At 38.1% G+C, this 13,860-nt stretch overlaps 1 protein-coding gene across 3 annotated transcripts in view; it reads left to right on the forward strand.

Annotated features, from left to right (window-relative positions):
* Nucleotides 1-13,860, forward strand: part of LOC122441849 — a 231,215-nt gene that overhangs the window by 80,358 nt on the left and 136,997 nt on the right. For all 3 annotated transcript variants that reach the window (XM_043468913.1, XM_043468915.1, XM_043468914.1), the window contains one exon: nt 13,568-13,619. In XM_043468913.1, the coding sequence (XP_043324848.1) occupies nt 13,568-13,619 (52 nt within the window). The remainder of the gene's footprint in view (nt 1-13,567; nt 13,620-13,860) is intronic.

Raw genomic sequence — 13,860 nt, forward strand, 5'->3', positions numbered from 1 at the left:
GGGGGTGGGTGGAGTGCAGAGCAGTACAAAAGGAGACCACAGTGTTCTACCAGGCGCTGCTGGTGTTTTCAGATTAAGATGGGGGATTAAGGAATTTTACTCAGCAATTTGAGATGCTTTGTTAGGGGCTGAGGAGATTTGAGCTGCTTTGTTCTCAAACCACATGTTAGTGAAAAAGCAAACAGGCACTTAATCCTGACAGACAGCAGAACTTGACATCAATTTGCCCCTTGGGAGGTGACCAGGAGTTCCCTGTGACGGGCTAAAATGGTCAGGCCTTGTTTTTCTGGAGCGTAATGCCAACATTCCATTCTAACCTGTGTTTCTCAGCCATGTGGCCATAATGTGGTTGCTTGGACTGACCCAGAGTTTCTTGATATTAGAGACCCTCCTTTTTTTTTTTTTTTCTAAAAGCTAACAACAACAAAAACCTTTTAAAGGCAAACAACCTCCAAGGTGCCAGATACTTAAACAGATTTCAAACAGGTCTAATATATTGGCCACTTAGTTTTGAAAAGAAATATAGAAAAGCTGAGATTCTTTCCTTTGGAAAATAATGGATAGTTTCTTTCCACAATAGGATCACAGGACAACAATATCCAGTCTTGAGCCTGTATATGATTGTGAAATAAACATCAATTCTTAAATAGAGTTTTGAGGGAGGCTGTACTGACTCACCAGTTACACTGAAGTAATGTCCTTCAAAGTCACTGAAGTAGGACGAAAGCAAACAAAATGAATGGGAAAGAAATTAATGACTTCTTGGATTGGATACATTACTAAATTTAAGTGTACACAGTTACACAGTCTGGCACATAATCTGAAATTGTGGTATAAAGGCTAATTTTTGCCATCTTGAGTTTGTATCACCCTTAATCCATTGACCTAAAATGCACTTTTAGTAGGCTATTGATTTACTGAACTTTGGCATGCATAGGAAAATCATTTTAAAAATCTGAACTGAAGCAGAAAACTTATAAAGCATCTTTCAAAACAAATCTTATTACATTATAAAGATTTTTCTGATGAATATTCAGCTAATCAATAACTCCTGTATAGTACTCTGGTAGAATGTGAAAATCTGTTACATCTTAATAATTAGAAAAACAAGTTTTGTCACCAGTGCAAGGCTGTTACATTTTTGTAATATTTACACACCTGACTTTGAGCCCAAATTTGAGTTTTGCTCCTCCAGCTCCTCCCCACACTCATATGAACTCAGGAAAATTTATCTCCTTATGAACTAACTACTCACTACCAATGTCCCTCCACACTAACATTGTAGGTGATTTTCTCCATTCTGCTATAAACTCACAATTTTCTTTTAAATAACCAGAATTATTAGTCAAGTAATCTTTGTTTTAGGATTGATGGGACCCTCTTTATGTTTAAATAGCATCAAACTCATTTTCAAATGAGCAGAAGCATCTTGTATAAGGAAATTAGTGTCACTTCAGATTACCAAAAAGAGAACCATATTTGAGTTTGAGGGTTTAATCTGAAGAAAATATACCTTTGCATTGGCCAACCATTTCCATAGTTGCCAATTCTGAAGACCAGAGATCATTTCCAGTATTTTCTATGTCTTTAGTTGTTTTTTGCAGTACCAGTGGGAGAGAAATCTGAAATTCAAAATACTTAAAAGGGACACCCATTCATTCATTTCTTCTAAACCAGTGTATGTTAACCTTAAATAGCCTTTAAATTGTGTTGCACCTCTGTTTTATGAAGGTTTACCTGGCATATTATAAGGATCAAATACAGGGTGAAACTTCAATCAGAAACACAGTATTCATTCACTTAACTCTAGTACAGTAGAGCAAATTCAGGGTGACTCGAGGGACACAATGTCTTGTAAAACATATGTACTTAATATAAGGGTCATAAAACTTATTAAATTAAAAGCTAGGTTAAAAATAGGAAGAAAATTTATGCTGCTGTCTAAAATAGCAATAATTTCCCTTTGGCCTTTCCCTTTCCAAGTAATATGGATTCTCGTTAGGAGGGGAAAAAAAAGCCAACTTATGAATTCTTCATTTTGTAGAACCAAATGCAAATCTCTTTTAACTGCAGCATGCATTTTAATGGGCAAGTGATAGGGCAGGAAATAGAGGAGCGAAAAGACAAGATGCGAAACCTTGAAAAGTGTACCTGTGTCTGGGTTTCAAGGAGGCTTTGTTCACAAGCCCGAACAACAGCCCTTTAGTATTAGCTTGTGTCTAGGGAGAAGAGCTTGAGGAATATAAGGACAATAGAAACAACGTCTCAGAATAGTTGAACTGGCTAAGGAGTGGCAGTACAGTGGAAAGCAGGGTGGAGAACACAGACCACACATTGATGTTCATTCAGCTTACAGCAAGGTGTCTCTGGACAAAACCTATTCTTGTTCAAGCAAACTTTGGGGTGTTCAAAATCCATGGAAACCAGAGAATTTGAAGTCAAGATTTTTTTACAACTGAAGTATGGTTGATTTACAATATCTAGTTAGTTTCAGGTATACAGCAGTGATTCAGTTTTATATCATGCACACACATATATATGTGTGTATATATTTACATATGTATGTATATATATACATACACATACATGCACATAGGATCTGCCTGCCAATGCAGGAGTTGCAGGAGACGTGAGTTGGCTCCTGGGTCTTGAAGATTCCCTGGAGAAAGGAATGGCAACTCACTCTAGCATTCTTGCCTGGGTAATACCATGGACAGAGAAGCCTGGTGAGCTACAATTCAGGAAGTCATAAAAAGTCAGACATAACTGAGTGACTGAGCAGCACATATACACACAAACATGTATTCTTTTTCAGATTCTTTTCCCTTATGGGTTATTACAAAATACTAAATATAGTTCCCTGTGCTATACAGTAGGTGCTTGTTGATTATTTATTTTATATGTGTGTGTGTGCTTAGTCGCTTCATTCGTGTCTGACTTTTTGCAACCGTGTGGACTGTAGCCTGTCAGTCTCTTCCATGGGATTCTCCAGGCAAGAATACTGGAGTGGGTTGCCACGCCCTCCTCCAGGAGATCTTCCTGACTCAGGGACTGAACCATGTATATGTTAATCCCAACATCCTAATTTATCCCTCTCCTCCCCGCTTCCTCTTTGGTTACCATAAATTTGTTTTCTACATCTGTGAGTCTGTTTTCAAAGTCAGTTCATTTGTATCTTTTTTTGAATTCCACATATAAGTGATATCATATGATATTTGTCATTCTCTGACTTACTTCACTTAATACGATAATCTCTAGGTCCATGCGTGTTGCTGCAAGTGGTGTCATTTCACTCTGTCTATGGCTGAGTAATATTCCATTATATATATGTACCACATCTTCTTTGTCCATTCATCTGTCAATGGGCAATTAGGTTGCTTCCATGTTGAAGTCAATTGATCTCTACTCCTGCCTCACTCTGTGGTCCGTGGGCCACACTGAGATAGAAAATGAGACATTACTCTGACCCCTCTTTAATCCACACAGCAAAACTATGCTGAGTCTGTTCGAAAGTTTGGCTTCAACATGACAGCCATTTTTCTAGTTGTGATCCTCAGAAAAGCACCTTAGGAATTTGAATCCAAAATAATATCGGTTTCCTTCTACTGCATTTACACAGATATCTGCAGCAAATTTCATCTTCATACAAAAATCTTAAGACTGTTGAGAAGGAGCTGTGCTTGGTCATTTATCGGTTTGCTCTTAGACCAATTCCTGCTATCTCCTTGCTCTTTTGTATTTTAGGGAGCTTGAAAGTGAAGTGAAAGTGAAAGTCGCTCTTTGCGTGTCTGACTCTTTGTGACCCCACGGACTTTATAGTCTGTGGAATTCTCCAAGCCAGAAAACAGGAGTGGGTGGCCTGTCCCTTCTCCAGGGGATCTTCCCAACCCAGGGATCAAACCCAGGTCTCCCATATTGCAGGTGGATTCTTTACCAGCTGAACTACAAGGGAAGCCCAAGAATACTGGAATGGTTAGCCTATCCCTTCTCCAGCGGATCTCCCTGACCCAGGAATCAAACTGGGGTTTCCTGCATTGCAGGTGGATTCATTACCAACTGAAAGTATTGATACATTGCCATCTGGCTTCCACAAATGGAGACTCTGAGCAAGGAGGAGGGGAGACTGGGATACCCCAGCCCCTCAACCTCCAACCTGGTTTGGAGGTGGCTCTGACAGTAAAGAATCTGCCTGCAATGCAGGAGACCCTGGTTCAATCCCTGGATGGGGAAGATGCCCTGGAGAAGGGAATGGCTACCTACTCCAGTATTCTTGGATGGAGAATTCCATGGCAGAGGAGCCTGACAGGCTATATAGTCCATGGGTTTGCAAAGGCTTGGACACGACAGAGCGACGGACACTTTCACTAGCAATGGCAGCATCTCCTCTGAGGTTCCAGAACCTGCGCTCTTCCCTTTGTCCCCTTGGTCTAAGGGTGGCAGGGGCTTCCTGCTGTTGCCAACTCCTGTGGTCTCCATTTGGCCTTTAAGTTCTTCCAGCAATTTTGGAAGTAGGTTCCAGTTTAAATCCTTTTGTTGAAGTACCTGATGGTGATTCTGTTTTCCTGCCTTAACTGATAGAGCAGCCAATGGCTTTTTCATTTGTAGGTTATTGGTTCAAAAGGTAGGAGATTCTGTTTGAAGTCTTCAGGCTCCTTTTGGCCATCGGTAGGCAGCTGGCTCACAGTAGTCATTTTGGCAACTGGCACACTCTTTGGTAGACATGAAACAAACATGTTTGAAGGCAAAGTGAGGAAGTAAGAACCATGGAAGGGGCTTATAGGATGTATATTTTAAGGATATAAAAGAAGGCACATTGATGGCCATGTGGATGCACGGTTGACTTTGGCTGACTCCCTTTAGCTGGATAGCACTGAAAATGGAGGCTTCTTTTGTCCCTTGAAAAAAAACTCCTAAAACCCTATAATCCATTTTTCTTTTGTCCTTGAAGTCTTTTTATTTTTTTAAAATTTTGCAAGTATCAAGATAGTGTAAAAATAGCCTTGTTTGAACTAAGATAAGCAATTCAGACATGCACACTCAGAGGCCCAAACTAACTTTGATCAGTAGCGTACTAAGCCACTTCAGTCGTGTCCGACTGTTTGCGACACTATGGACTGAAGCCCACCAGGGTCCTGGTAGAGGAACTCTCAGAATCATGAATCAGTTTCTTTCTCTCTCTCTTTTTCCTGCCTCCTTTCCCTGTGTGATCCCATTCCCCAACAAAACTAAAATTTGGTTTCCACGATAAAACTTCATGGGCTGTTGGCTTGACGTGAGTTTGCCCAAAAGAGTTCTCAATATCCAAACCCCAAACCAAATAGCTTTGCCATTCAAAATACCATCTTGAAGGCTGACATTTGCTGAGACCTTGGGAACATAGCATGTGGGGACTTTGATTCTGTTTCCAGTGGCAGCTGGGCCCAGTCCAGGCTGCTCTGCCACTAACATTGTCATTGGGTGGCATGAGTGGAGCTGGAGGGGACATTCTTCTTGCTTTTAGCCTCAGGGGCTTTCGGCATCCATTCAGTGTTCAAGAAATTCACACTGGTTTGAAACATATTTTCATCAGGCTCCTAGTAAGGCTTTGGAAAGCTTGAAAACAGACTGCTCATTTTGGGGAAGTCTTTCTTTGAACCCACCAATTTTATGAAATTTAAGCACATTGTTCATTGTGTAATTATAGATGAAATATTAGAGAAGTGGACTAATTATACACAATGCACTCAAGCCCAATTAAACTAGTGTCTGTGGTGAATGTAAGAGTATTCTCTTTCACTAATAAGAAATACTGTCTGAACAACAGAGAATAAAATCGTTAAATTGGATATGCTGTAGAGATTATAAATATCCTATTAGCATATAAAATGAGGATTAACCTTATTTAATCTCTGCATGCCAGATCATCAAAAGTCATATTGAACTCCGGTAATGTTGCTGCATCCATCCTGCAAAATAATAATAAAAAAACCTCACTATTAATAAATATGCCTCACCAGATGCTATTCTCATGTACTAAATTAAACTGTTGGAGAAACTCAAGTATTCCCATAATTGCTTAACAAAATGGCAAAACTACTTTTACCTATTCGTTGTGATATGATGGCTGATTCAGATGTATGTCATCCTAGTGGCTGGAAAAAGTGTGTCTCCCTGGCTGGGCAAATTAGCCTACTTCCAAATAAGTAAAATATACAATTCATCCCAGCTAGCACCACAAGTGACCTTTTGAAAATGTAAATTAAGTGATTGCACACACCAGGGGTGTGTTGAAAATGAAAATGTACGTGTTGGAGACATACTGCCACCATCGCTTCAAGTATTAATTGGCAGACTGAATCCAGTTTTCATGTTTTCATCAGTCACAGGAAATTCCACTTGAAGATACTCATGACTCTTGTTTTTGTGATAAATAATTAGAGTTGGGCAGAGCAACCTCTGGAGTTTAGCAAGAACAAGGGGTTTCTCAAATTTTTTTTAGAAGTTGATTTTTTAATAAGTAGGGGAGCATTCATATTGTTTAGTTTATTTCTTCTAATAGTTATGTCTGTTTATAATATTTACATATATAGTTACTATTCTCTAGGTAAGCCCTGAAAAATAAACACATGCAACCTATACCTTGACAAAATTATCCTGGCGGAAGAAGGTACTAAAAAAAGTCGAATGGATTTATTAGTACAAATAAGAGGATGTATGGTGAGTATTGGTAATAACCAGGCAGAAGATGGCATAGATGGTCATACAGTAACTAAGGAAGACAGACAATTCAACACTGTACTTTAAAATAAGAATTACTCAGTGTTCTGAAGAGACAATGTAACTATTTGGAACTGAGTGCTCTAGAATTGAGATTGAAATGAAAAATGAAAGCTCTAGAATACAACTATATTAAATGACAAAAATAGAACAGATCAAAATACCCTAATGGCAAATCAATAGGTAAGGCACTATCAGTCATGCCCAGCTTGAATTTAAATTCAAATTATAACATTGTCTATGTGGTGTCACAAGAATTCAGCAAAGTTGAAGACAGTGTTTGTATATCCCTTTCCTGGACTGTGATCTTTCACAACTCAAGGACAGAAATCTGTGAAGCGGGTGGTGGTCAGCGAGCAGCTCTTTGTTGGAATAGAGGGAAAGGGGCTGAAGTCAATCTTTCTTCCTCTTTCTTCCCTCCCTCTGTCCCTTTTCCCTTCCCTCCCCCTTCCATCTTTCTCTCTAAGAATTCTTGTTTATATTCCTTTTAAGATTTGATAGCTGTTTTTCTCTCACTGTGAAAATCTTCAGGAGACGGGACTATAAATACATTTATAAACATTGAGAATGACCGTGGCCATTCCGATTTCATGTTCCTAATTAGGTGCATTTATTTTAAAAACAATCAACACGTACACCTTTTCTTTGGTGGAACCCTTCCTCTTGCTTTGCTTAGGTGGTCTTGCCCAAGAAAACAAGTTTAGTCCAAATTTCTGTGAAAACTCAGATGGAAAGAAACTAAGAATACACTGGAGGGAACAGGTCCGGAGGGGCAGGCGGTGCATACTGTCCCAGCCTGTGGGCAAGGACTGAGTCCAGGAATACAGAAGGGTCTGAATGGGAGGCTAGAATTGGGAAACACTCATCAGACACATGAAGTGAAATGTGATGATTGCATTATGTTTCAGGAACTAATGCAAAGCAAGCAAGGTGTATGTGCAAAGAGAAACTATAGTTAACTTTTTTTGCATCCTGGGACCAAAGCTTGCCAAACCAAGGAGACTTTCTTTCAGTTCAGTGACATCCACTGTTAGGGTTTCTTTCCAGGTTTCTTGGCTTTTAAGACCACTTGCACAATAATATATATATATATAATATACATATATATGTATATATGTACACATATACATATTATGTACACATATACATATACATGTATATACACACATATATGTACATATATACATAATATATACATATTATATATATACATATTATATACATATATAATCTTCTGCGGCTACTTTATGATGTGGAGAAGGCGATATGGAGTGAGTACAGTGTTAATAATAATGGCATTTTTGCCCTTTTGGTCAAACCAACAATTTAAGAGTTTCAGCTTTTATTTTTGTATTCCTTAAACCCAATTAAAAGCTATCTGTAGGGGCTATTTTTTTTTTTTTTTACAATTTCTTTGTAGTGCTGGGCAACTGAAGAAAATCCTGTGCCTTCAAATTTTTGATGAGATTATGGATTTTCTGTGACAATATCACTTTAAATAGGCCTCCCCCCTGGCCACCCCACGTCTAGCTTGCATAGAGCAATTGAGCCTGGCCTCGTTACATTATGGGTAGATGGTTTGGTTGTGACATGGGATCATTCTGACTTCAGAAAAGCAGTAGACAGTGTCTAGAAGAAAAAAAAAGGTCTTTATTGAGACGATCAAAAGGGACATAAAGGCAAAAACTGACTTTCACTGAAACAGGACTGGGGACCAGGCCTCCAGTGTCCTTATTGTAATTCATTGCTTGTTTCTAGGCCCCATGATAGAATTCTTCCATAACAGACAGAGGACTTTGTGAAATTGTAAATGAGTACGACTTCAAGCACTCTGTGGAAATATATTCTCCCCCTATAGTCCATACATTATTTCTGCTTAGTTATGGTGGCTCACATTTCCCGTAAGTATCAGAGAGAACTTAATTCAACTCACACCGCATCACTTTAAAATTGTGCAGCTCTCTTAATCAACCTTTGTATCAGCCACAAATGTGCTGTATGACCTAATTTGAAAATGTCTCAAAGTGCTGACTCAAACTGTTAGTGAATAAAGGCTAGTCATTACCATTATGACACTAATGTGATGCAAAATAAAATTGAGTTGCATCAGCTGAACATTAGTTTGCAAAAATATTAGTGATTGAAGCCATTTTCTGTTCATATTTTATTTATGCTTAAATATGTATACATATGCATATATTTATTTATTTTTTGAAACAGACTTGTGACAAAATTTTTAAGTGTGGGGAAGGAAGTTTAATTTTTTTTTTTTTTGGAAGTTTCATTTTTAACACTGACAAAGCCACAAGGTTAAAAGTAGATCATGTGTACATCATGATCCCCTCTCTATAAGATGAAAACATTTTGTTGCTGAATTCTTATTAAAATATTTATATGCATCTAAGCAATAACATATGAAAATTCTCATCTTCCCCTGTACTTTGGTGGCAGTTTCCAAGATTTTTTGACAACTGTGGCACTACTTACTGTTTTCCACCTATCATAAATTCTCTGATATTTGGAATAAAGATTTGAAATTCATTTCTTTTGTGGATCCTCTTTCCCATTTCCTTACTTGACTAAAAACAATTTTTTTTTTGATGTAGAAATATGTACTCTTAATAAATGTTGGTGATACTACTTTTGAACAAAAGAAAGTAGGATATGGGACTAGAGATTATTTAGCTTTACCCCTTGTTGATAATACTTTATAGAAGGAAGCATAAATTACCTTATATAGTTTAGATTGTTCTGAAAAAAAATGAATGTGCTAATTTAATTCTAATACATCCTAGAGGTAGCAATGGTTTCCACCTATAAGCTGATAATTAATAATTGAAAATAAATGAGCATGACTCCATTTTTCCTAAATTAGGGAAATTGTCCCAATAGTTAATCAGAAATTCTGCACTGGATCTCATTTGGGGGTCTTCTGAATCCTGAAAATTCTGAACATAAAATTTATACATCAGTGGTCAAATACTTCTGATTTTACTTATTTAACAGTGAGAACAAGCCAAGCATACAAATACCCAGGAGATAGATTGTGCTTTAAAATCTTCAAGGACAAGAAGTTTTGGCTATCAATAAATTACTTAACCTTCAGGCTGAGAGAGTATATATCTTCATATTGTATCACTATAAACAATTGGTAGAAAATACAGATAAAATAAAAATGCTGGCAAACTTCGTTCATTCACTTTTTAGAAAAACAAGTAAAACCTTAAAGCAAGATGTGTAGAAATTTGCTACTACGTGATACTCGAGTATTTTAGTCCATTTTATATTATGTAACATGTGGTTTGGGCTGTTTTTATGACCTATGTTTTATTTCCACATGAAGATAACCCAGATTTTTAAAAAAGTAAGTTTGAAAAATTTCAAAATGGACTTGCCAAAACCAGCATTCAGAAATATGGGTGCTTTCAACCACACGTACACAGGCACACTTTCAATTTACCTAAACAAGAGGATCATGGCTTTTTAGCTAAAATACAATTGTTCTTAATTTTAGGTTGGGGCGGGGCGGGGGGGTTGGGGTGGGCGAGGTATGCGGGTGTGATGGCTGCAAACGGATTGCCAGCCTCTTAACAGTTCATCATTCTTAAATGATAGAAGTGTAGCAGCACCCTTCTGAGAAAAATCTTTCCTGTGGGTTTTACTTTGTCCATGCCAGGACAAATTGCGTGCTAAGTTGGAATAATTCTGAGATGGAAGACACCTCCATGACTGTCCTTGGAATACTGAGGAGCTGACATTCCTCTTTGGAAGATGAGGGGAGAATGCCCCCTACCCTCTTAATTGATGATTTACCGCCCTCTCCCCTGAGGCCACAACTGATGATCTGTAAGCTTGTTGAGTTTCGAAGCAAATACTAAATATAATCAATATATAAAAATTAAAAAAAAGAGAGAGAGGAAAAAATGCAATGAAAATTTATGACCTTAACATTCCTTCAGGGTCAAGCAATTTATCAAATTCTCTCACTTTCTGGTTTCAATTACACAGCCATTGTGGAAGGAACTTATTTTAGCAGGTTCATTTGCCTCAGTGGGGAATACAGGACTTTGGCCTAATGCTTCACCTTTAGTGCAGGCCATTTGAGCCTTAGAACAAATACCAATCATCACTCTTTGGGAAAAAAGAATCTGCATCGGCATGGCCTATTGGAATGGGGTTTCTGTCAAGGTAAACGGTTGTCGGCAATGACTGTGGTAGAGTGGCGATAAATCCCATTTTATTGCTGAAAAATTCCAGCTTCTCTCCATGCCTGACAGCTCCCACATTCTCATACCCATTTGGGCAATTTCTGCGCTCTGTCCATCTGGTTCTCATTACCTCTCAACCTGCCTGCGTCTGATCCAGAAAAAGTGCAGGTCAGAAACAGGGGAAAAGAAACTGAGGTGATGGACAAAACAGAAAGCAGGGGGGTGGCCTTTGGAGGTCGGGGTAGAGGTGAGGGAATGACAGGAAAGGGGGATCCCAGCTTAGGTGCACACTGGCCGCTGGAAGGGGCCGCTGAGATGTATTGCAGAAAAATAACAGAGCCTGAGCCGGGAAGCCAGAGGAACCCGTATCTTTGGATTCAAGCCTTTCAAAGGCACCTGCTTTGAGGTGGAGGAGAGAGAGAATGTGGTAGGTATGGGTGGATGGGGCTAGATTAAGGGACAGCCCAGTCCATCCCATCTGTCAGGGGCCCTGTGTCACAGGGGAGGAAGGCGTCAAGTTCAGCATCAAACAACATGAAGCTTGGAGTCTCGTGTTCACGACTGGCACGCTTCCAAACATAGGGATAAAACTGTGCTGGAGATTCAATTTTGATTCAAGAATGGAACTTTTTTAGAAGAAGAAAACTCTAGGGCCACCAACAGCATTGTCTCCCTTCATTTTTCTAAGACAGTTAATATTTAAAAATGAACTAATAGGCACTTTTATGGGATGGTTCATTCCTGGAACGACAGGGCTGGCAGTGAGTGGCCCCCAATGACATATATGGTCATTTTTGGAATTGCTGTGCATTTATACCTTTGGAAAGTTGGTCTCATTCTCTGAAGCTGAAAACCTTTTGATCATAACTGCTTCTGACCTAAAATTACCCACCATCACCATAAGATGCCTCTTGGGGACAAAGAAATAAATACAGTAAATATCTGATAATAGATATAAATAACAAGTCCAGTGAGACATTACCCTAAATTAGACTAGGATGAAACTGTGTAACTTTTATATGTAAAAATATAATTTTTTCTTCTTATTTTGATGGGGTTGTTATAGCTAATACTAAAAATTTGGGAAATATATCAAAGTAAAAGTGATGAAATAAATACAAATATTTTTACTGAATAAAAATTTTGGAATCAGATGAATGGTTACTTAGCTGGTGGTTGTTTCATCACCTGTTCTGATGGCAAAGTTTGCGATTTTGTCTTAAAACCAGGTATTATCGTGTATTCTTACATATGTTGGAGAGAAGAGGCATCGCTATGATTTGCAGGCAGAATCTCTTACTCTAGATGTGTTTATACAGGCAATATGTCTTAGCGTTTTTTGGATCCCAGAGGTACAGGACCTCAAAATTCACTTTTTCACAGTCAGACCCCTAATGCTGTCATGAGTATCTTGGTTTTATTGGTTGAATTCTAGTATCAAGGCGATGTGAAATTTCAGTTACTGAGCCATACCTTGCAGATAAGAAATACTGGCTTCTAATATTTAAGATTTAATTTCAAAACTTTCAAGTTATGCATGTGTGAGAGAATTTCTATAAAATGTATCTGAAATTGTAAGTAAACTCAGCGTGAGACATTTGAGTGGAAGAAGAGGTCGTTTATAAAAATTTTAAGTTAAAATGACTAAACAATCTGGAGTGAAGTAAATTACAGATGATCAAAAATGGAAGTTTGCTATTTGGCAACTTTAAACTGAATACTTTCTGTCAACAAATACAGCTCTGAAACAGACATTTTCATGTGTGCATATTAAAAGGCATAAACTTTTGGCTATTATTACATATCCATTAAAATGGCCATAATATATGGCATCTCTAGTTTGGAAAGGAATTTCAGATTCTTAGCCAAAAAAGAATCTCATTTGAACTTAACTTTTCAGTACTGTACATATGTCAGAGAGATGTGATCATTGAAACTCTAAAGGATATTTGTTTCTTTTAATAGCATAGCAGAAAATTAATGGCATGGGGGAGGGTGCAGTGACAATTTAACTTGATGCTTGATAGCTGTTTACTTATCATTGTGTGCCCAGAGTTCAGTGTCCTATAAAAGAAAGCAGGAAATAAAGAAACCACAACATTCATATGGCTTTTAGGAAACTTAAGACACATGGAAGAAAGTGCTTAGAAGGCCATTGAGAGGTTTACAAAACAAATCATTTACATTTAACTTTTGTGTATGTAAAACCTGGAATGCCTACAAAGACAGAACCAACTTTAGCTATAAGAAATATTTTGGCATCAAAATGGTTAATAGTATTATAGCTTCAAAAGAGCCTATTGGCTCACCCTCAAGGATGCCCTGCAGTTGTTGTTAAAGTCATCAGATGAAGCTAGCCTTCTCAGCTAGCCTTTAGATTTGTCTGCTAACAGTAAAAATACTATAATAAATCGGTAACATATGTTGCCAGGCAAGGAAAAGTGATATAAATAAAGAGACTAGGAGACCCAAATCAAGTACAATGTGAAAAGAATTTAACTTTCAATCTATTCGTTGGCTAAGTACCATTTGAAAAGTAATTTGAAAGTGTTACTGTTATTTGCTTATATTCTTCCTCATTTTTTTTTTTTTTTCCTCTTCAGATTGCATTCTTACCCAAATTCTCTTCGTGATTGCCTGTTTTGCGGCTTTGGGGTAAGTCCCAGTTTTCCACAACCTTAAGAAAAAAAAAATGCATAACATAAAAGATGCCAAAAAGACTTACGTGTCCTGATGCGTGGGTTTCGTGAAATATACATGGGTTTGTTGGGGGTGGGAGGGCGGCTAATGAAATAAAGAGAAGGGGTTTGTTTCTGCAAGGATCCAAGAGTGTGTGAAAGTGTGCATTGCAAACGAGTCTCCCATCAGGAAAGCCACCTCTGGAATGGAAATGACA

Source organism: Cervus canadensis, chromosome 5, assembly GCF_019320065.1.
Source record: "Cervus canadensis isolate Bull #8, Minnesota chromosome 5, ASM1932006v1, whole genome shotgun sequence".
NCBI lineage: Eukaryota > Metazoa > Chordata > Mammalia > Artiodactyla > Cervidae > Cervus > Cervus canadensis.